General features: G+C 43.0%; 1 protein-coding gene across 6 annotated transcripts in view; it reads left to right on the top strand.

Moving 5' to 3' along the window:
* The first annotated feature begins 4032 nt into the window (after positions 1-4032).
* Positions 4033-22341, top strand: part of LOC149350394 (eukaryotic translation initiation factor 4E-binding protein Mextli-like) — a 65790-nt gene continuing 47481 nt past the window's right edge. For 5 of the 6 annotated variants that reach the window (XM_089579405.1, XM_089579403.1, XM_089579402.1 and 2 more), the window contains exons 1-7: positions 4033-4145; positions 5233-5395; positions 8754-8912; positions 10173-10339; positions 12527-12708; positions 13981-14042; positions 20112-20183. In XM_089579405.1, coding sequence (XP_089435531.1) covers positions 5260-5395; positions 8754-8912; positions 10173-10339; positions 12527-12708; positions 13981-14042; positions 20112-20183 — 778 coding nt within the window. In that variant the 5' untranslated portion in view covers positions 4033-4145; positions 5233-5259. The remainder of the gene's footprint in view (positions 4146-5232; positions 5396-8753; positions 8913-10172; positions 10340-12526; positions 12709-13980; positions 14043-20111; positions 20184-22341) is intronic. The other variant, XM_089579404.1, reaches the window with a different exon arrangement.

The following is a 22341-nucleotide window of genomic DNA, read 5'->3' as shown; positions in this document are numbered from 1 at the left end:
CCTCAGACTTAAGGTTGCCTATGATTTGATAGGGAACGCCCGAGCACTGATGTTGGAGGGCTCCCAACCGCAAGGAAGGGTGGAGGGGGATAGTCTTTCAGCAGCAGGACTTAGGGGAATACGTCCTGTGCACTCTCCAAGTGTGGCAGTTTGGTGCGGGATTTGGCGAGAAGGGGTCGTAGGACCATTTTTTTTTTCACTGATACTGTCACTGCCGACTCGTACCTGTCGCTGCGGCAAAATGAAGTTCTGCCTGAGCTGAACCAGACTCACATGCAGCAAGAGATCTGCATCTTTCAGCCCGACGGCGCCCCAGCACACTACGCCTCAAAGGTTCGGTGTTTTTTGAACGAAAATTTCCCGCACAAGTTTCCCGCATAAGTAAAATCACTTGTGTGCAGCGCCGGACATTGACAAGCATTGCTGCGCTCAAGGCCCGCATTGAGCACGTGTTTGAGTAGGTCACTAGTAAAATGCGGGCAAATGTTTTCAGAAGTTATGGAGACCGCCTGGAGGTGTGCATTCAAGCCAACGGCGGCCACGTTGAAGGCTGAGCGTCACAGGATCTCGAGAACGCGTTGAAAAATGACCCTTACCAGGGCCACCAAAATCCTGACTGGTGAGAGTTAATGCACGGCCGCTGCTCCTTACCCGTCCCTCTGCAAATAAAGGAGAACCACATGGTATCTACACAGATAACATAATACAGAAATGCTTTCAGGAGGGTGTCAAAGCGCTCATAGCATTAATTCAACGGCAATGTACGACATCAAACCGTAGCGGTAGCGAACAGACGAAAGCAGACGACACTGGAATTTAGCGCAGGTTTGGTCAAACTGAGTTTTCTGTGACCATTAAAAAAACCAGTTGAAAGTGTCTTCAAACCTTCCGCAAAACACATCTCTTTGCTGAGTTTCTACGGCCAACAAACGAGATGGCGCCACCAGTGCGATCGCTGACAGAACGGTCTGATTTCCTTCGTCGTCGCCGCAGACGATGCGAATATACGACTTTTTTCGATCAATTTAGGCAAGTAACCAAAAAATATAGCATGCAACAATTCTGCCGACCAAATGCCATTTCTGTGCTAAATTTCAGCTCGAACAATCCACCCGTTTAGCTGAGAAGCATACTGCGCACGTTTATTTCTGCAACAGTCTGCATATGTTAAAAATGGTCGACAAGTCAGTGGTTTTTGAACCTTGCCATCTTTGCAGCGCCGCGACCGATCTACCGATCGGCACTGTCTTGAATTCCTCTGAAGCAAGATGCAAAAAGCAAAAGTTTCAAGGTCTCGTCATATGACTGCCGCGCGTCAGCATTGACCTTCTCCGCGGCCGACGACTGCGGCTACTTGCGCGAAATAACAAAAAGATATCTCTCAGACGTCCGCTGCATGAGCTAAGGAAGGACGAAAAAGACTCCCACCCTGAATTTTCTCAAAATAGGAAGGCACATGGTTCGTCGGCCATGCATGCAGTGCTTGAGTGAAGCGCAAATAAATGCATCGTAACGTCTTTCATACATATATCCAACATTCGCCCACTTGAAATGCTTTGTCTCTTTCCACTTCGTCGAATTAAGCTTGTTTCCGGCCATAACCGAGCGAAATTCCTCTGCGTCATCAGTGCCGTCTGCTAGCGCGCGCTGCTCGACCGAGATATGTGAGCGTCATTTTGAGCATGAAGATATTATCATGGGAGTACAAGCCTGTTGTGAACGGGCAAGAGATCCGAATACCCCGCGAGAACTGGGCGCTAGTGTCCGGTGCCGGCCCTCGACTCTTTCCCAGCCTTCCAGATCGATTCTCAAAGCAAAAAATTGTGAAATGCAGGCGAAAGTCACCAAAAACGCGTGCTGTCATGTAGACTGATAAGTGTGTAGATCCTTCAAGCGACAGTATACGTCCTCCTCAGGCGTGGTTTGCGTAGAGGCAGTCAGCCCGAACGAGCTGGGGTGGTATTCTCCCGGTGTCGCCTTTTGCGACATGTCGCATTCGCTCTTCGCTGATTGGCTCGAGCCGCGGTGACGGCGGCGTGACGACACGGACCCGCCTTCCTGCTACGTCACCGTTGCGTCGCCCCAATTTACTACGCTTAGTCGAACAACGGAATGCGCTGAAGCGATTCGCGCGGGCGACGGGCTACCGTTAGCGTACGAACGCAATCGGCAGTTGCGTCTTTTGCGCCCTTAGCGTGAAAACATGGCGACGTCCTTTCAAGCGAGAGCCGTCCGCTTCAGCCAATTCAGCAGTCCTTGCGATTCCGGTCGGCATGTTTACCGGCAACTACTGGTGTTGTTACTTTTCGCTATGACTTACCTTGCTTCGACGATAAAGTTTCAGCTGCAATTCAGCCTAGTTTTTTAAATACACTCTCGATTCTGGAGCGCGCAAGCCTAATGGGACCTCCAGCTACACTGCTACCGTCTGCAACTGCCCGAAACGCAGCCGAAACCTAGCACAACCGTCCGGAACGAAAGAAAAATAGATTTGGAGCTTTTTCGCGGTGTTTTATAGACTTAAATGAAGTAAAGCGAGTTTATATTAAATTTGCAAGTGTTTTTTGAACATTAGAAGTCATGTGATGGCAAATATTCTTTCTATAAAAGATACGAAACTACTGCTGCTAGTGAATCAGCAGTGGTAAATTGTCGCTTCTCAGAGTGAATGAATGCACCGCAGACGAAAGTGCCGGCGGCTTTTTCCGTTTCTTCGAGCATCTGTAAGCACTTTTTTAGGCCCCGCCCATATGCGACATGTCGCAAAAGGCGACACCGGCAGAATACCACCCCTGATGTCTCTTTCCCGCTCGGCGGAAACTGCACTGACGTACGACTGGTGTGACTACGACTCAATCATCTACGGAGTGGCAACATGAATCTATACAGGACGAAATAAGTTTTCTACTGCAGAAAGCTAGCGGCAAGCCGTGTAGTGATTCCCAGGGCTGTTGTTGTGGAAGAAGATGGTAGCTGCTTCGTGAATGGTAGCTGTTCAAAACTGTACCTTCTGTCACTGACCTTGAAAACATTCTGCTGGAAACAGATGGTTTATATATATCTGTGCAGGACAAAATACAAATATTGATGAACAGCCAACAAAGCCGGAAGGTGTTCACAAACACTGCTGTTTTTTTTTTTTTTCGAAGCAGCTAATCTGTGCGCGTTGCTTGCGTTTGCGAAGACAGGTTCGAGCGAGGAAGAGAACGGCAGCTCGCCTCGTGCAGTGCCTCGTTCAGATATCGCTTGCCCAAACCCCAGTGGTTGTACCCTACCCTCCGAGCGGAACAGCTTTTCGCCATGTACCAACACCAGTTATGCCATATTCTTGTTTCCTCACGCCGGGAAAAAATAATTTACCTCCAGGTATGGGCACGGCGCCGCCCCTCTTTATGAATGTGTAGCGGACGACGCGCGAGATGTGTAGAAAAGCGCGACTGCAGCGCCGTTAGTTCCAGCGACGTCCACGATAGGCACGCCAGCAAGCGAAACTGAAACTGATTGAGAACGTTGTTGATTGCTGCGCGCCATGGAGTTCTTTCCTCCATGCTGCGCGCAGTCGAGGCACCCTACACTCGTGCCGTGCTCGTCCCAGCCGAACGTGTGGTACTATACAAGTGCACAGCACGCAAATAGATGTTTGCATACTATCTGCACTGCACTTATTGCCAGAATGACCTACATTGTCGTATCCCTTGCCAGAAATTTACTGTATATTACTAAAAATTACAAGCATACAGATAGTATTTTTGTCATCACGTAAAAGTTTCTGTTGTGGATGAGACATCCAGGGGTCCCATAGACGAGCATGTCTTTGGGAGCCGCGAAGAGACAGTCGGCTTTTGAGGGGAAATTTGCAACGGATGCAGAAAACTCGCATGCTTGCATCTGAATTTTACATATGGAAAGAATTGTAATGTAACTCTTGCCACAACTTCTTCAACGGTGACTCATACACTTCCCAAAAGCAGTTTCGTATTCGTCGTCTGCACTACTACTGCTGCCACTAGAAGGCGTGTCATGCCCAAAAAAAAAAAAAAAAAGGGGTGGGGGCGGTCGGGTTCTATGCGCCCACCCAGTCGGCCATTATTAGCGTTGCACGTCATCGTTGTTCGAAGTGGTGGCTGTATCTTTTCTTTAGAGAGGTATGACATCAGAATATTTTCTCTTATTACTCATCGCGTAAATGTAATCTTGTCTGCATTTCTGATATGATGGTGTAATCTCTGTCGGCATGGTGACCATTACACAATCTTGAAATGTGTCATGATATGCCAGGGTCAGCGACCGTTGATGCGCTGATTACTGCGTAGCAGCAACTGTGTCAGTTTGTAATTAAAGATCTTTTCTCGAGTAAGCTAAAGGGCTTCACTCGGAGAACGGCTGCGTTTTCTCAGCATGTTCGTTGCCTTTCTGACGTGCTCACGCTGTGTGACACGAACTTATGAGGCCAGGAATTTCACTGCACGGGCAGAAAATCATATAGGGGAATTTCATTTAGAAATGGTGCAATTAATATCAGCTGTTGTAGCCTCGTCTGACTTGCAGCACGCGGTGTCAGTGAACTAGGCCTAAATTTTTGTACCATTGCAGCCTAGAACGAAGGCATAGCTTTGCCGTGTCACCACCTTGCCTCTTAGTTTCCGCGTGCTTTCGGAGAAGCCACAGAGCATCTGTTAGTGCTTCATTGGACTCTCAACTCTTCTTCAGCGTCACGCAGTTAACAACAGCGCAGTATTTCTGCAGTTCGCAGCTTCAAATAGCGTACTACATTCCAGGTCAACTCGCGCGTGAAGTAACGGAGTTTCATAGGCATGAATCTTTTGCAACGCTTTCACTGCCACTTAACCGCTGAGCTGACGAGTCTTTTGGCGTTTGATGTGCTAACATGCTGCGTTCATGAACGGACGTGCAGTATAGTTATATATGTTCAGTTTAGGAACTACAAAATGAATTTAGAAGTGGTGCAGTCCTGTAATTGTAGCCCAGGGACCTGTTTTTGTCGCAGTTCATTTGCTGTATCTTCACTGTTTCTGTGCTGTTGCATTGCAGCCCAGAGCTGTTGCATCATAGAACCCCGACTTACTGCTGCCTAATATTGCTCCTACCATTGTTCTCATGGTTTAGTGTGCACGATCAGGGAAAAAATGCGTCACGCGTGTTGAAGCCAGAAACTACACCATGTAAAATCGTTTATTTAGAGCTTGCTTTGAAGTAGTCTTTTTATTTCAGCCCCTTTAGGTAATAGGGTCTGCAGAGATGTCAGCTAAAAGCACTAAGGGCGTGCGAAAACTTGAGCGTCCACGCCCGCTACGCCTAAACTCAGATCCAGAGAAGGCCCCATCAGCTGTGCTCAGTCCGGAAGAGAGTGTGACTATGTTGATTGATGCAAATGGTAAGTTATACAACCATCTAATAAGGTTTAAAAGCACTGTGCATGCAAATGGTATGGAAAATGCGGGCACCACATGTCCTCGAATGTGTGGCTGGCTGCTGTGTTGAGAACGGCAGGACTGCTGTAATGCTTCAGGGAGCTGACAGATACTAGCACACAGTTTGAGTTGTGCAGGGATGGTCTTCTTTATGCTGATGGGCTCAGCTAAGGTGTCTAGAAGGGAAGGTGTGAAAACCGGCCATGCGAAACTGATTGCTGAATGCGTTATTGCCATGCTGCGGCGCTGTTGTCAGGGGCGCAGTCACCATGTCGTGTGGTGTCTGTTTGCTACTGCAGTGGCAAAGCTTTCACGGTGCTTGCTGTGCATACTTTGTGGGGCACTTATCTACAAGTCCTCTTTAAACCTCACCGGTGCTCTCGTTTCGTGAAATTCACGTGTTGCACAGAGCCACCGCCAACTTTGGCAAGCACTACAGTGAATCGTAAACGAGTTGCGGCATGACCTAGGTCTACTAATTCGCTAGTTTCTAGTTGGAAGTTGGAATGGAGTGGATGACATTTGATAATTTTTGAAGGGAGAAATTCACTTCCAAGCAAGCCTATGCTGGCTTTTCTTTCATTTTTTACGGTTTTGCTTTTTGCCTCGGTAGCCCCAGGCTAATCTGCAGGAAGGTCGCTTCTTCAGCAATTTTCTAATTTCTTCTGGAACCGATGAGCTTTAAAATTGCGCATGAAAGTTCATAATTTAGTATCTGTAGTACAGAAATTGAGATCAATGCATTTTCTAGATATAAATTGACCCGACAAGTAAACTGCACTACTTATGCTGTGCAAACCTTTTAAAAATTAACCATTGCAACTATGCATTTCACGCGTCTTGGGGCTTTAGATTTTCTTTGTGCGTAGTTTGAGGTTGGGCTCACGCTGGAGAGGAATTTCTGTCAAGCAGGAAAATTTGGCCTCTCATTGCTTAAGTAGTGTGTGAAAACTATCGCACTTAACTCTCATCATGTCTGAACTCACATTGATGTCCTGCCGTATATGATGCTAATCCCCAAGCGGTTAAGACTGGCTCAACAATGCAGAGCATTCATTTTATTTTTATTTTTGGGCTTATGGAATGTTTGGAAATACAGTAGGCCCTACGCCACCTAAAAAAAAAAGATATTTAGAAGACGTGCAGTATCGTAATCTAGTTAATTTCCAGCTGCAACCTGCTTCAAATAAAGCAGGGTGTGCTACCGGCACCAAATGAAGTGCGAACAGATGAATCCAGGTGTTAATCTCAAGACTCAAAAATATAGATAAAGGAATGCAAACTACGTTCCCAGTCACTTTCTTTAGTCTATGTATACCAACCACGTTTCAGAAGTGATAATTAGCCATGGCAATATTTCATCTGCCTGAACTAAAATATTTTCATTTCGTTTTGTATACTGTGCTGAGCTTGTAACTGAGGCTTAAATTACACCTCAGAAATGAAATTAATTCCCGCATCAAGGACTGATACACGCAGTTACCAGTTGTGTTTAACTAAATATTGCAAGAATTGCAATGCAGCGTGAGCAGTTCTAGTTCATATCAGGAGCAGTCGCTTTGTCTACGGTAAATATAAACATGTTAGAACCGCGTACTTTGCTTCGAAATGTGTTCCACAAATGTCAGTTCTCTTGGTACATAAAAATAGTAAACTCTTCTTTTCAGGCAGGCGTGATGGAGAGCAATACTTTTTAATGTGGAAAATTTATATCTGGTATTGCAAGCACATACAAAGCGCCGTCGTCAGATTGTTTGCGGCAAGAGGTGCCGCTCAGCACAAACAGTTGCCGTTGTGCTCTTATTTCATGAATCGTCATAACTAGAAAAAGCAGGAATATCAGAAGTACTTGCTGTTGGGCTAGTTGGTTCATCATAAAATTTTTGAATGGCTCAAAGGAACAAACACAGGAAGACACGGAGACAGAAGGAGCGCCTCCGTGTCTTCCTGTGTTTGTTCCTTTGTGCCATTCAAAAATTTTTAATTCAGGAATACCAGCAGATGTTTCATGTGTCTTCATTTTGAAGACAAAGGTTGTCCATGGCATTTTCGGAAATCGCACCGTGCTCATCAGAAACATGTGCGAAAATTATGCACAGTGACACTGCTGCATAAATATACGGCGTGATCTTTTTTGAGGCTGACGAAATTTCTTGTGGTGAATGGAAAGCCTTCTCGAGATGCCTACACTGCAAATTTTACTAAGCACGCATACATGCTGTTGAGGCCTGCGGCGACTGCTGCCTTTCCGCCGGTGTGGTGACGGCGCCCCAGACTGCAGCACTTGATTTCGCCGTACTGGAATTCGTGTACAAGGGCGCCATTCCACTGTGCTTTTCACACCTCCCCTTCTAGGCACCTTAGATCAGTTTATAAATTGGCACATCACACACAATTCTCAGTAAATAAGGATAGTACATTGGGTTTAATTGTGAGCAAGGCAAGTGCAGCATGTTACCAACGCTAGAAGTAAATGCGAGGTGATATAGATCAAAGTAAAACTGTGCCCATGCAGAGCCACCCTGTGGCTTAGCCAGCATGCAAATTCATTTTTACTTCTGCAGCCAAGTGACAGAAATTAATTAGTTTTTGCAGTCCTGCTTCTGTCTCACTAAAAGCACTAAAATGACATGCACAGCAGCAGAAGTTTGAGCTGAGGAGCTCTCAAAATTTGTGTACTATACTCCACAGACAACTTTTTCTGGCAATGGGAGTGGAAGCTACGTAGTTAAAATAAACCTTCTCTTATGCAGTGGACTTTAGACCCCACTTGCAGTTATTAGTTTTCTCCTAAATGTATTACATTGCTGCTGTTCATTATTTAAGGCATATTTCTAACAACTTGCATCTTTTGGCATTGAAAGTCAAGAAAAAAAAGTTTTCTTAATTACAAATTACCTAGGCTCGTCTAGCAACAAGAAGCTTCCATAGATGGCGCCAGCTGTCCCAGCGATGATGTGAAGGTACTGCAGAGAGAGCAACACACCAGGTGGCTGAGCACACCGGTTGGCCAAACAATTTTGCTGAAAGACAGTTATAGATGATGTACCCCTCTGTTCACTGCCTAGAAAAGCTGTTGCGGAGTTAACCACCTGTCATATTGAAAATGTTGCTTAGAATAGAGTGATGGGCTTTGTGAAGCAAAGTGCAGTTGAAGTGCACAATTCTCATGTGGAGATGGCAGAAATATTAAGCTTCTCCATAACACAGATTGCCATTTGTTCACTTATGTTGAGGTGGTACGTCGTTATTCTTCTCATAACCATAACGTGCCATAAATTTACTTGCCTGCACAAAATAAGTTTCTGAATGTATTTGCAGCGCCATGTGCCATTACTGATGAAGATGTGCTCAAGGAGATAGAAATGCTCCATATCTCTGTGAACAATGGAAACTATGATGCTACCATACTGCCCCTGATTGCTAATGTTTGTGAACTTCTAAAACTGAAGGGTGCTTCAATGGAGTCTTCTTTCAAAGGTATGAACTTTTTTCTATGCAGCTTGTCCACGTTTGTGAAAACTAGGTGACACCACACTTGTGGCAAGGTCCTTAGTCAGCGTGAAACTGAAAAATGTGCACAATTTTTATGCCATGTTTCTTTACCAATTGCAAAGACGTTTTCACCTCTAGTGTCACATGTTATTCTGATTGGCTGTAGGTGAGGTAGCTTCTAGGTAAATTTGAAATGGTTTTTCATTTTGAGGGGAATATGAAGAGGATGAATCTGTTGAGATGTTTTCAGAGCAGTGCATATATCGCTGAAATATATATCTCTGCCATGTGACTTGAAAAATCTGCTGATGGAACTTCAGCAAACTGAGCAGTAATGTGCTGGGTCATAGATTTTTTTTCATCGAGCTCTTAATGGCTAGCGCATTTGTTATTTAACAGCAACCACATATCTAGTGTTCCTATATTTCAGGGGAATAACATTTTGCATGTTAATGACGTGTTGTTGAGATACCATCAGTGTGCTTTTACTCTTATGCTTTTACCTCCAACCAAGGAACATAAATGCAGTGTATCACTTTTTCAGAATGTCATGATCTTAGTGTGGGTTTTAATTACTCATAAATACTATGTTTTCAGCACTTTAAAACTTGGAAGCACTTTGAAAATATTTGGTGTTGCTGATTAGATTTGTCTAGTTTAAAAGCTCAGGTTGGTTAAAAAAACATTTCATTTTCATTTTGAGGGTTTGAGAGTCATGAGTGTACTTGGCGAAGTTTGCCGACACATACAGCTTTGGCCTAGCGGCCATGAAGCTCTTGGCCCAGTATCCAAGCTGGAACAAGCGGTACTGAAGAACAGTGTGAACACAGCTCTCAAGCAGACCAACGTTGACAATTATTTCAGCAACAAAAGAATGTGAGAAAGCTGTGGGGTGTGGTCCCGAAGTTTGTGGAGGCCCAGCAAGTAAATGCTCTTGAAAATGACTTAATAACATGCTATGGCCTTCTTTTTTGCATTCTTTAGCCGTAGGGTGCCTACATACAAAATACGAGCTGGTTACAAAATGAAAACATGGTACCCTGCTTATAAGAGACCTCTCATATAAGAGACAAACTGCTTCCTGGTGCTTGTCTCTTATAAAGGGGTTCAACTGTTCTTGTACAAGAAAACAAAAAAAGGCAGCTTCATTTTGTGCAAAGAATTACTTCTGTAAGCTGTTCTGATTCTTGTGCAGTTTTAAGCATGTGTACTGGTGTGGTAGGTGTAATCGGTAACTTATTTCAGATCAGTTGGATTGCTACTATGTCACTCTGCGCAATGCATCACGGGAGGAGAGGCTTGATGTAGTTGGCCGCCTCAGGCTTCTTGAGGTGATTGAACTGCGTGCCATGGGTTGGAAGTGCAATGAGAATTGGACTGAATATTATAAGCGCAAGCTTGCAGAACTGGAGGTAAGTCTTGCCAGGCCCTTCCCACCTCGCATGCGGGGGGAGGTGCGGGATTCAATTCCCAGTGCTGCTGGGTACCCATCGGTGGTACAGTCGGTACAAGCTTCCCCTGGCCTGGTGCTTGGCTTAATCAGGGTGATTGGGAAATTGGTCTTTGACCTCACCTTGAGCAAGCGAAAATACCTTGTGGCGCTCTTTGACCACCTTGCGTCATAAAAATTCACTATCATCGTCATAAAGGGGCCCTTCAGTGCATGTTGAGCTTGCAGCTTTTATCTTGTTTTACATAGAATAGGACGTGTTCCAGAAATGCATGTTTTGACCGGTTGGTGTTGCTATGCACGTGGTGGATTTTGGCTGTGGTTGTGCGGTGGCAACCATCATTGGCTGCTGCTTTGATGAGTTGGGAATCCATTTTCCATTTTGTTCCTGTATGCTTGGCAAATTAGTAAAAAAAGAAATTCTTCACAAGTCTGATTTTTAACCTGGAAAACAACTCAAGGGAAACACCAAAAGGGCTGCAAGTAGCGCCAGAGTCAGTTCTCCTTTTCTTTTCAAACTGTCCTAGCTGTGATTGTTGCCGTATGAACTGCAGGGATAATAAAGCCATTTCACTGATCGCACTGTGAAAGAAAAGTGAAAATAAAAGGGAAAGAGAAACATTCCAATTTTACTCACATTGTAGGTAATGAGCAGGGTTCTTTGAGCCCTCTGTGTTTACCCTTGTCTTGTATGTGGTACCTATGGTTTTTAGTGTCAAAAACAGTGTAGCCACCTAAAGTGTGACTACAACATGGGCTGTGGCTGTCCTGGCATGGTAACTATGGGGAGGAAAGTTCTGCTGTTTGTATGGAAGATTCCTACTGTCATCTTCCATGCATGCAGATGCTCTCAGCTTACTGGCTATTTTTGTCACGTGCAAGTGGAGCAAGATGTTTTTCAGTTTTGTTGCCTGGTTGTATTTTGAATTATTTCCTTCATAAGCCTTCCTCATGAATCCATGCCTGGCCTCGTTATAACGCTTTAGAGCACTATACCCTCATCAGTCTTACTTCTTGTGGTTGCTGGACTATCCAGCTCATTAAGCTGTGTGTGCTCACCGTGCATTGCATAGTGGAGGCTTGCTAACACATGTAAGAGCCACTTTATGCCATGCGATAATACAGTATGTGGCATTTGGTTGCAGATCCCTTCGTTAGAAACATCTGCCGCCACGGTGGCTCAGCGGTTTGGTTCTCGGTTGCTGACCCAAAACACTCTTGTTCGATCCTGGCCGTGGCGGTTGAATTTTCGATGAAGGCGATATGCTAGAGGCCTGTGTACTGTGCGATGTCAATCGACATTAAAGAGAGCCCCAGGTGGTCGAAATATCCGGAGCGCTTCACTATGACGTCCCTCGTAGCCTGAGTCGCTTTGGGACGTTAAACCCCCATAAACCTTCGTTAGAAATGCTGTTCAGATTCTTTCGTTTCATTGTTGCCCTTACTGGGGTTCAGCCCCTTCATGCCTTTATTGATGCCTTCCATTGCGTCTAGAAATCCTGCTACTTTAAAACCTTTATCAATTATGTCAGGGGGCATCGCATGCTGTGTAGTCAAAATCCGTGAGCAAGACAAGCTTAAGGAATACTCAGTGAGTCGTCTTGCTGACCTGCTTAGTTGCCCACTGCCATCCACTCGGAGTGTAGCCATTTTTCTGCTTTGGATTGCCAAGTGTAGAGGAGGCATTCGTACCAGAATGCAGCCTTTAGTTGCCACCAACACAGCAAGTCTCTAAAGTCTAGGACGGATACCATGTGGAATTCAAAAGATGTGACTAGCGTGAAATTAGTTTGATCAGTTTGTTAGGTCAGAGATGAAAAGTGAACATCGTGAACCTATTGGGTGGAAAGGGGAAGGGGGGGGGTCTGGGGTGGTTGACAGAAACACCAAGTGTACTGCAAAACAAGCCTCATTTGTATTTCGGCAGGTTTTTACTTTGCTCTTGCATGCTGAATAGCAGCAAAAATGAGGGGTACCTCTTGCTATGTGGGTTGAAGTGACCAGCCCTTCCACATGATGGCACAGTAGCATCTGATGTTCTAGACCTTGAGCTGTTTGATTGGAATTCTTTAAAGAATGAAGATGGTGTTTAAAATCTGCCTTATCACATCTCACTGTCATGGCATTTTTCACTTGCAACTTTTTTTAGGGTCATGAATTCAGCACATACAACTCCTCATCAACCCAACTAGCCTTCTTGCCTCAGCTTCAAGTGCAGCCGCAGCAGCAGCAGCACACGATGGCACCAATTGCACCGGCAACATCGCCGCCTCTGTCACTACAACCTACAGAAGTTCTGAAAAGTTCAGGAAAATTTGGCAAACCAGCAAAGTGAGTTGCATTGTAGCCGTCATATGACAGCTAGCCTCTTTTTTGATGTTTGTTGCAGCATAACATGTTTCATTCCTAATTTACTCAAGGGGAGACATGGGTCTTGAAACGGTAAAAAAATTCGAAATTTTAAATTTTTCAGAGATGCCATTTTCGGGTTTAGTATGCCCAAAATACCTACCAAGTTTCAAGGTCTGATTGTAGATCGGGTGCAGATCGTGTAGAACGTGTAGATCGGGTTCCCATGGTAAAAAGACGAGTTCAGATTCCTCTTTAGTGCACCTTTAAGGGAGGATGCAGATCGTAAGATGGAGAAAAAAAAGCGAAAGGGTCGATTTACTTCTGACTATATCTACGCAAAATATCCCAGCTCAAAACGAGCCCAAGGTACAAACAAAATGAATATTTTGAGTGGTACGGCTGAGAAACGAAGCAATATAGCTCAGTCAGGCATGTTGACGGGCGCCTGTCCGTTGTCTCCTCGTCTCTTTTTGTGTTGTGAAATCATTTGCGCCTAGGTGGGTTTTTTCCCCCGAGTTTCAAAACTCGGCAAGGGCATTGAAATGACGTTCCACTTCATGTGATCGCAACTCTGATGCCACTCCCCAGCCACCACCATTTTGCTATCATTTAAACGCTCGTTTCGCGCCCTACGCTACAACTTTTTTCCTGCAACTCAGTTCCGCAACTCAGTAAGGGCACGTGGACCTCAAGTCTCTTTACCTCTGTTTGTGATTCTACAAATACAGTCTCTGCCTTCCATGCTTTCTTCTCAGGTTTGCCTTGTGCACTTGAAATGTGCCTAGTATAAATTTATTGGCAGGAGTAGGGCTGTGTGGTGAGGCTGTTTTTACTGGCTTTACATTGTGCATTAAATTTGATTGGTTGCTTTCCTAAATTACCAGCCAAGCCATTTTGTATGCTCTATTCATAGATTTTTTACCAATGTGTCTTCTCTGAGGTAAGTGTAAAAACAGCATCATCGTACAAAGTGCATCTTGTCTTGTGTGCTGCAGTTCTCTGAATAGTATTTCTAATAATTTTTGAACAGTTTTTGCTTACGGGCTGTAAAAAAGAACTCAGAACTACAAAACTCCTTATAACTCATATTCTAGTTGAGCTATTCAAAATCTGATTGCATGTTTGGACTACATAGCAAAGCACATTTTCAGGCAATTATGTTAACAATTGTGCCAGAAATTAAACATGTTTAAGGTTCTTAAGTATTGGTAGATTAACACTGCACGTGTTCTTTTTTATCTTTCAATTCAGGATTCCAGGCCGAAATTTTTTGAAGGATGAGATTGTCATTCGAAACTCTGACTCTGGAAAAGGTAGGGAAATATTTATTTTGACTTGTAAAATATAGCACCTCATAAATGCAATGTTATATTCAGTTTTCTTGATGTAAGAGGGTAATGTTACCTTGCTCAGACTGCAGCTGTGCTTCAGCCACTTTGACAACCTTTTACCAGTTCAAATCCATTTTTTTAATATCCTATATACATGTCTAATTAAATTCCAATAATTGGGTACCTGCCTAGTGTATAAAAATTATTTCATGGTGATATGTTCAGTAGCCATTGTATGGACTCTTTATTGTATTTTAGGGCCATAAGTCTATGGGTGTCTTTGCGACGAGGAAAGTAGGAGGCATAGAAACATTTTACTGCTTGCTTTGACAAGTGATAAGCCTGTACCTGAAAGCATCTTTGCGAACTAAAGGGCAGTTTCAGGGGCATCTATTTGAATTGTTCCATGAGGAGCAAACTTTGGTGAGGCAAATGAGGCAGAGCAGCAAATATGGGTGGGTTGAGAACGAGTGTGTAATAGGCTTGGATCCTGAGGCAAGAGCATCTGTATGTCTACACACTGTATGCACACTGATGAGGAATGTCTTGACTCGGGCATGAGTCTTCATTCGTTTTCAATGTATTTCTGTCGAAGCCTAAGCAGCCGTCACTGGCACCTTTTGAGTTGTATCTGTGTGACACGAATACTTTCTGTTGGCATTTGATTCAAGGGGTGCAGTAATCATGCGCCAAGCGCACTATCGTTGTCACCAGTGGTGCTGTGTAGATATTGTAGGCTCTCAGTTGAGAGCAGATGTTGATAACACGATCCTACTTCGCATATTCAAGGAATATATGCTAAGGGAAGTTTCCATTCATGATTGACTGTTCAAAGGAGGCCAGCAGCTGAAAAAAAACTGCCAGTTGTAGAACTAATAGAGGAAGAGGTTGTGGCCTTTGACCTCCTTTATATCCTTTAATGCCTATTATGTGTTTTTGTGTGCATCATTGTGCAGCTGCTGTGCAGTCATTTACAAAATATTGCTCCTTCGTTTTCTTGGGTTGCTTAAAATTATCTTTAGTTCAGAGGGCATGTATAATCTTGGCTTCTGTGGAATGTTCTGTGGAAGGGGGGGGGGGGGGGTGCAGTTATAATAGGTTATTGTCTTCTGAACTGGCTTGAGTGAGAGCATGTGAAGCAGTAGTACCTTATTAATTAGAAGTTAATGCGGTTTTCCGGTATAGTGTTTGTTACATTGTTCTGTCAGTAATTAATTCTGGAAAACCATTTTCGAAGCAAAGTTTAGCTTGACTTTTACCTAAGGTATCGGATGGCTTTGGATACTATGGGCATGGACAAGCAGACAAGAAAGGCAGGCCAAGCATTTATCTTATTCCATGAGGCTGTCAAGTATCCTCTTTCTCATTGAAGCATTCAGGGATGATCGCGTCATCAGAATCTTGGCTGTCTCCTTCTCCTTCAGAGTTTTCTTAGAAGTACCTGAGGAATTTGCTACATTGGATAACTCATTGTTGCCGAACCTGAAGGGATATAATGTAAACTTGGCAAATTCATTTGCAGCTTACTCACTTTTTGCGTGGTTTCATGCTGCCTCGCAAGTTGTGTTTCAAAAGTTTATTAGTTCACCCATGTCTCCTTCAGTGCATTAAACTTGGAAGAAAGGGTTGTTGTACATGAAAAGGTAGGTTATAACTTGCCCGGGTGAAAAAATAAACTGTGGGGAAATGCTAATTGTTACAGTTAAGTTGCGCTGCAACAAACAGCGCAGCTGTATCAAACAGCTTTGTCAGTGCCGTGCTGCTTTATACCTGCACCGTAGTCTGATACAACTTAAAAACGATGTGGCAGATACTGTCAGAGGAGGCTTTACAGCCAATGGCGTCTACCGGTTTTCATGACATCTCAGTTAATCCCTAGCTTGGCATCGGAGGCGACTGGCAGGTGACTCTGTGTAAAGGGACTAACCGTGGCATCATGACAATCGGCCGTCGCCATTGGCTGGAGGGCCTTCTTTGAGGGGCATTTGCCGCTGCGTTGTTGAGTTGTATCTGACTGTAGCATGTTTTTACTTTTATTTTCACATTGTTCCTCATCTATGCTGCTTATTGAGTCCATTGTATTGTTGCAGCTTTTCTTGTGGTCTCTAGCTATGAATGCACATGGGACAAAAGCCAGTGGTTTTTAATTAGGGCTCTTTGTTTTTAGATTGTATGTTTGTTTTTTCCAAAATTCAGGGGTAAAAAATTGGTTGATGCTTTCTTTTTCTTTTTTAGCTCGAATTACAATACAATACAATTACAATAACTCTATTTGTACAAAAATTTGAGCTTTAAAAAAAAGTGATTTTTACCCCTTGAATGTGGGAAAAAAAATAAATAAAACCTGGAAACAAAGGGTTCTATTTATAATGCGTTAGTTTTGTTAGCATTCAGGTGCTGCAGTGCTTTAAGGAAAAATTTCTTAGTCATGGAACGTGGCATGTTGTAAATATCGTAGTGGTGTGTTGATAGTATGTGGAAAAAGAATATAAGCTCCCTTTGGTATTGGAGGCTGTGAAGCATTTCAGAATTTTATGTTTGACTAAGCTGGAGCATTCTTGTGATCATAGCAAATGTGAATGGACAAAGGCCTTGAACCAAGCTACATTGACATTTTCATTGCATTGTGGTGCACCAGCAAGTACTTTTATGCACAGTTGTAGTAGGGATGCCGAACTATTGCGCTCTAGGTAAACTGGCTATGATCTGCAGGTAATTAATTGCACATGAAGGGTCAACAGACTCAATCTAGTGTTTACAGGACATGTGCCCCGTGCGCTCATTCTTTACATCTGAACGGTGTTGTCCTTGTAATTAGAGATGTCACACGAAACACGTTTTAGCAAGCTGCATCTCGCTGCTCACTGCACTGATGTCATTCTGTTATAAACTAAATGAATACTTTAAGTTTTGAAGGAAAGCATTCTGAAAAGCATTTTGCAAGTGTTCATCTGGTTAGCAGTGAAAGTGGATTACTAACATGTCAGGTGATCAGGATCAAAAGTGGTTGAAGTTTCAAGGGGCCCCTGGAAGCACACATGTAAAGCCACTTGCTGCATCTCTCATCAGTGTGACAAGATAATTTATGTAATTTCAATGACGTTGGCTGGTGTTGGTGCAATGTGTGATGTGCCATGTAGACTGGTAGGACAGGTGACTTGGGTGTCTGCTTTACCTTGCAACTTTTTCTGTGAAAGAAACAGTCTTTTGATTTCATATCTGGTGATTGTTAAGTTCAGTTTTATTAGTTTCAAGCTCTCACACAGCCTGGTTCGAGTCCTCACTCTCTGACACAACAACCAGTTTTGAAAATACAGATTGGAACCATTTTAAGAGTGAAAACAGCAAACCGAAATGGAAGCTGTGTTTATACCCAGAAACGATGCTTCATAAAAACATTACCAAAAAACTCGTATGGACATTGAATGGCTGAAGTACCGACAGAAAACAATGAGCCCTTTCAAAAGATACCTGAAATGACCTAATACAACCCTCAAAATTTTGTTAGTGAAGCAGGGAACTGATATTAATGTGCGGGATTGATTTTGACGTCTCAAATACGGTGTTCCCCGTAGAAGTGAAGTTGCCCATAACAGTGAAAATGGGGGTTCTGCCACTCTAAAGTTGTGTGTCTCCTCCTGAGCTTTCTTCCTCTCCTCCCCCTTCCCTCTGAGGTGATAAGCGTGGCACATCGATAGGTGCACTTGGTATAGTTAGTGGGGTTTGTTATGATGGCGTGATATACTCTTTTCTGTCTCTCAGTGGGACTATTTTTTTTCTTCTGCAATGAAGAAAGAAAGTGAATAAAAGGCATCTGTGTTAGATACGATAGAAATAAAATGGTCTCCAAGAAAAAGGATGTATGGAAGAAACTGCATGAATGACTGGTGTTAGTTCATTTCTTCCAGCTCCTCTCATGTCCATTGTTATTCTAATGGATTTAGCCACCTTGTATTCCTTGACATGGGCAGGGTTTTGGCCTTAAGGATGGCTTTTCTGTTTTTTGACCCAGAGTAGTTATTAGGTGTCCTGGATTACCCCTTGAGAGTTTGTAGTTGCCATGTCTACAGGTGTAGCAAAGGTTGCTGTCCTATGCAGTGTGTACAGATCACAAATTTGCTAGAAAGCTGTTTTATTTTTCTTCGATGGCATCTGTCCACTACATACCAAGGTATTATTGGATCTAATGTCTGAAAGGTCACAGTTGTGGGTCAGTCATTGCTGTGTTGTAAACAAGTTTGCTGGGAATAGAAAAGTAAATGGTTAGTTCATGACAGAGTAGTATGTTGAGTTTGTTTCAGATGCGAATGGTGCAGGTGTTACGTTTTGATTTTGTGTTAGATTTATTTGAAAAAAAATGGCAAGTGTCCAAGGAGATCAACCTTAGTAGTATTGTGTAAAAAGTGTACTTTTGTGGCATAAAGACCTTTGACAAGAAGTGGTGAGCAGTAGTTTTGAATTTCGTGAATTTTAAAACTGTGAATTATTTTTTTTTTTTCGTAATATTAGAACTCTTTCAACTACACACTTAGTATCTTGGATATGTATGAACTAAAAGCGATGACCTGGAGTATTAATGGGCCCTCATCCAACAGTTCCGCAGGGCTACTCAAGCTCTGGAATAACGACCCCACCCATAAGTGCAAGCAACTCCTATCTCTTAGTTTTTCCTCATTCTGTAACGTTACTGGAGGGAAGATCTCCAAACTGGATTAAATTAGTGCCTCTGAAAAGCGGTTTCAATTATTCTTCTGAGCAGGAAAGCATTGGAAAAGATATTCTACATGTTTTTAAGTGTTTTGTGAAAACGTCAGTAGATGTGAAACTTTTAGCTGAAGAACTTAAAAATTTGGCAATCTATGTATATGTTGAAGAAATGAGTTTTCTTCTTAATTTCTCCATCATAACTGTGATAAATACAAGGTTGCAAGACATGCATAATTTTATTTGATTGAAAGCATGTTGGGCAATATTTTGCACTGAGGCTCTTTTGGAGAATACTAATTGTTTAAAGGGCAACTAAGGCGTCTTTCGTGCTTCCATGGATTTCACTGAAAGCTGAAACTTTGCAAGCTGAGGTTGATCCTTGGTGCAAAAACTTTTTTCTTAAAGAAGTTCTTAAAAGTCGTAGGGACTGTACCAACATCCACAACCATTTCAATGTGAACATAAACCTTGTGACAGGACATAAACCTTGTGACAGGAGTGATAATAGAAATGGAACTCTGAGAAACATTTAGTTCAACAAGGTGGTGGGGCTGTTGGTCAGATTGACTACAAGTGGAGCTGGGAATATTCAGGCTGCTATAAATCCACCTGTAATTACTCTCTGAAGTAGTTCTTTAGGATGGATGTTTTCCGAATAGCTGTTTCACTAATACCAAGATGTTTGTTTCACAACAGGGTTTCCCCTGAAGCTAATTACTTATGATCATTTAATTATAAAGCCACCGCGATGACTTGGTGGTTATGGTGCTTGGCTGCAGACCCAAAAGACGCAGGTTTGGTCGTGGACATGGCAGTCACATTTCGGCTCCGCGAAATGCAAGAGGCTCGTGTACTGTGTGATGTCACTGCACATTAAAAAAAACCCCAAGTGGTCGAAATTATCTGGAGCCGTCCACTACGGCAGCCCTCATAGCCTGAGTTGCTTTTGGGCATTAAACCCCGTAAACTATACCGAACTATATAATTATAAATGTGGTATTGGTAGGTTAAAGCACCTTGAATAAACTGAAAGCTTGCATTAAAATTCCAAATTATTTAGGCTGCACTGTAATCGAGGCCACTAAGCCTTGGTTTAATGCAAGCTAAAGTAATCAGTTTATTTAAACTGTAGCTTCCCTGGTTTTCCAATCTGGATCTATGCCACTCTTGATGCAGACTTTCCACTGCTTCATTTGGTTTCTACAGAGTTTCATTTATCGGTTGAGTAATGTGCACTGAATCTGAGAGCCAGAAGTTCCTTCTAGCACTTTTGCAGCTGTCTGATTTAGATTGTGCTTTTGTTTCTTTGCCTCCGAACACACTGCTTGTCCTCATTGGAAAAAGTGATGGGCATCAAGGGGCGTCGTGTTCACATGATTGAAGAACTGAGTGACACGGTGATCTCCTTCCAGCGAGGTGACGTACTGCACGGCGTGGCAGTTTGCCCACTGACTCACTCACTATTCCCACACCGGCGCTTGAGCTCCTCTCACTGCAGGAATGCTGCCCAAGCCTGCACACTAGTACTGCTGATACCCTTAGCTTGTCATGCTATGCTTTTGATGAAACCCTTGGCATGCTACACTGCTGCTAGTCAGCCTTGGCTTGGTTCAAGGCAGCTTGTGGACTGAGCTGCTACCTTGCAGTTCCTTTCAGCTGGTGCTTTGTGCTGAGCCGGCTGAAGAGGATGAGATTGTTGATGCGGTGCTAGTGTAAATTGAATGATCTCAGAGAAGTCTTGAAAAAAAAAATGTGTTCACATAAAATATGTAAAAGTGCTCCTTTGGCACCAAACTTCCTGTAATTCACTTTTTGTTCAGCTTTGGTGCATATTCTTGTGCATTAAAAGAGGAATTATTGGTAGTCGGATGTTTGCAGAGATTAAAGATGGCTGTATAGCCATTCTGTAGCATTAGCGCTTTTTTTATTACTTGCACAAAAGTCCTGGCTGTAGTCACTAGTAGGCTTTTGTATGTTTTTCTAGTGCCTGTTAACCGTTCTTCTTCATGTGTGATTTTATGGTGAGGTATGTAGCTTTCAGTGACAACTTTTAGAGCTCTAGATTTCAGATTTGCACATATACTGGCTTAATAGTCAAGTGGAAGGGAATAGGCTGGCTAGGAGGGGGAATTTGTGTGTGCTGTAAAAATTCCACCTTTTAATAAATTACTTCAGAACAAGCTGTGCTATTGGCTTAGCTTTTTAATGTTTCATATGCTTTTTCTTGTGTTCCAGTCATACCGGGTCAATAAATTTTCAACATAAGGCAGATTTGTCTGCAAGTTGATTTGGATTCTGAAACAACTGCAAGCATAAAAAAAACATTTAAGGAAAACATGCCTGACAAGGAGTGGCGTCTGTCCTTGTATATGTTCCTAGTGAATGGTTCTTTTATGTTGCAGTTGTGTGTAAAGATAAATTTGCTGTCGTATGTCATTACAAAGCAGAATGTTGGGCTCCTGCACAGCCTTTTAAATTACATTTAATGTTGAGGTAAACTCCAGCAGTATGTATCAAGGTGACATTGTTTTCATGTTAAGTTTAATTCATTCATTGCCTGCATGGCTGGAAGAACATGGCCGAAGGGGTATGCTGGCATTGCTGGTAACAGTGTCATTGTTGATGTGCGTCATGTGAGCACATGTGTAAACATTGTTCCAGTAGGTGTTCCTGCTTTTGGTCCTCCTTAATCAGGTGTTGGCAGTAGCAAGTAGAGGTGAAAAAGTGCTAGCTTAGAGGAGGTATCCTTGTGCCCATTTAGGTAGTTTTTTTGTTTCAAATGTTCCCAGTTTAGGGAGCTTGCATTAGGGTTTTGCATTGCTGCTTCTACAGAGGCTCCAGTGATGTAATTCTATGGAAAGTAAGGAGAATTTTCTCCTCATCTGTTCAGAACATTAAAGTAATGGGGATTCTACTCATGCCTGGTACAGAGTCCTGCTGCAGACGCAGTGACCTCAAAATTTTTAAAAGGGATTTTTAAAAGTGGGCTTCCTCATGTGGAGAAGTAGCCACTTAGATACCGCTGTGCATTACACAGCACTATGTTCTTTGGCTTGCCATATTTTGTCTTTCTGTGCCATTCGAACCTATTTACTTAAATCCACAGAAAGATGTTTACTTTGGGAACCTTTTCTGTATCAAAGACACCTCATGAATAGTATTTTTTTTTTTACTAGCTTATGTCAGGAACAATAATTCAGGCCATAAGGATCTTTATCATCTGTCACTCCTCTTGGAGCTGTTGCTGCCATATAATATCATGAGTAGAGGCCATTTAGTGTGATAGCTGGCCTATTTTAACTTAAAAGGCTCAATTTGTTTCAATAAAATTAGGCATGGTGAGATTTAGGTGGAGTTTCTTGCAGCCACTCGACAAACAGAATAGCCCAAGTGGACCAGAAGCTTTGAGGCAACATTGTTATAAACTTCGAGACAGATTGCACCTAGTTGTGGCAGCTGTCTTGCTTTTTTTTTTTTTCTTGCTTTGTAGAATGACCAGCAGGTAAAGAAATGGGCAAGCAAGTTACGCAGATGTCAAGAGCAGTTAAGCCATTGTGTTGTCTTCTCAAGTTCC

This window comes from Amblyomma mixtum, chromosome 3 (genome assembly GCF_055824585.1).
Source record: "Amblyomma mixtum isolate Tamu chromosome 3, ASM5582458v1, whole genome shotgun sequence".
Taxonomy (NCBI): domain Eukaryota; kingdom Metazoa; phylum Arthropoda; class Arachnida; order Ixodida; family Ixodidae; genus Amblyomma; species Amblyomma mixtum.
Note: the sequence above shows the minus strand (reverse complement) of the source record. Positions and strands in the feature narration are given on the sequence as shown.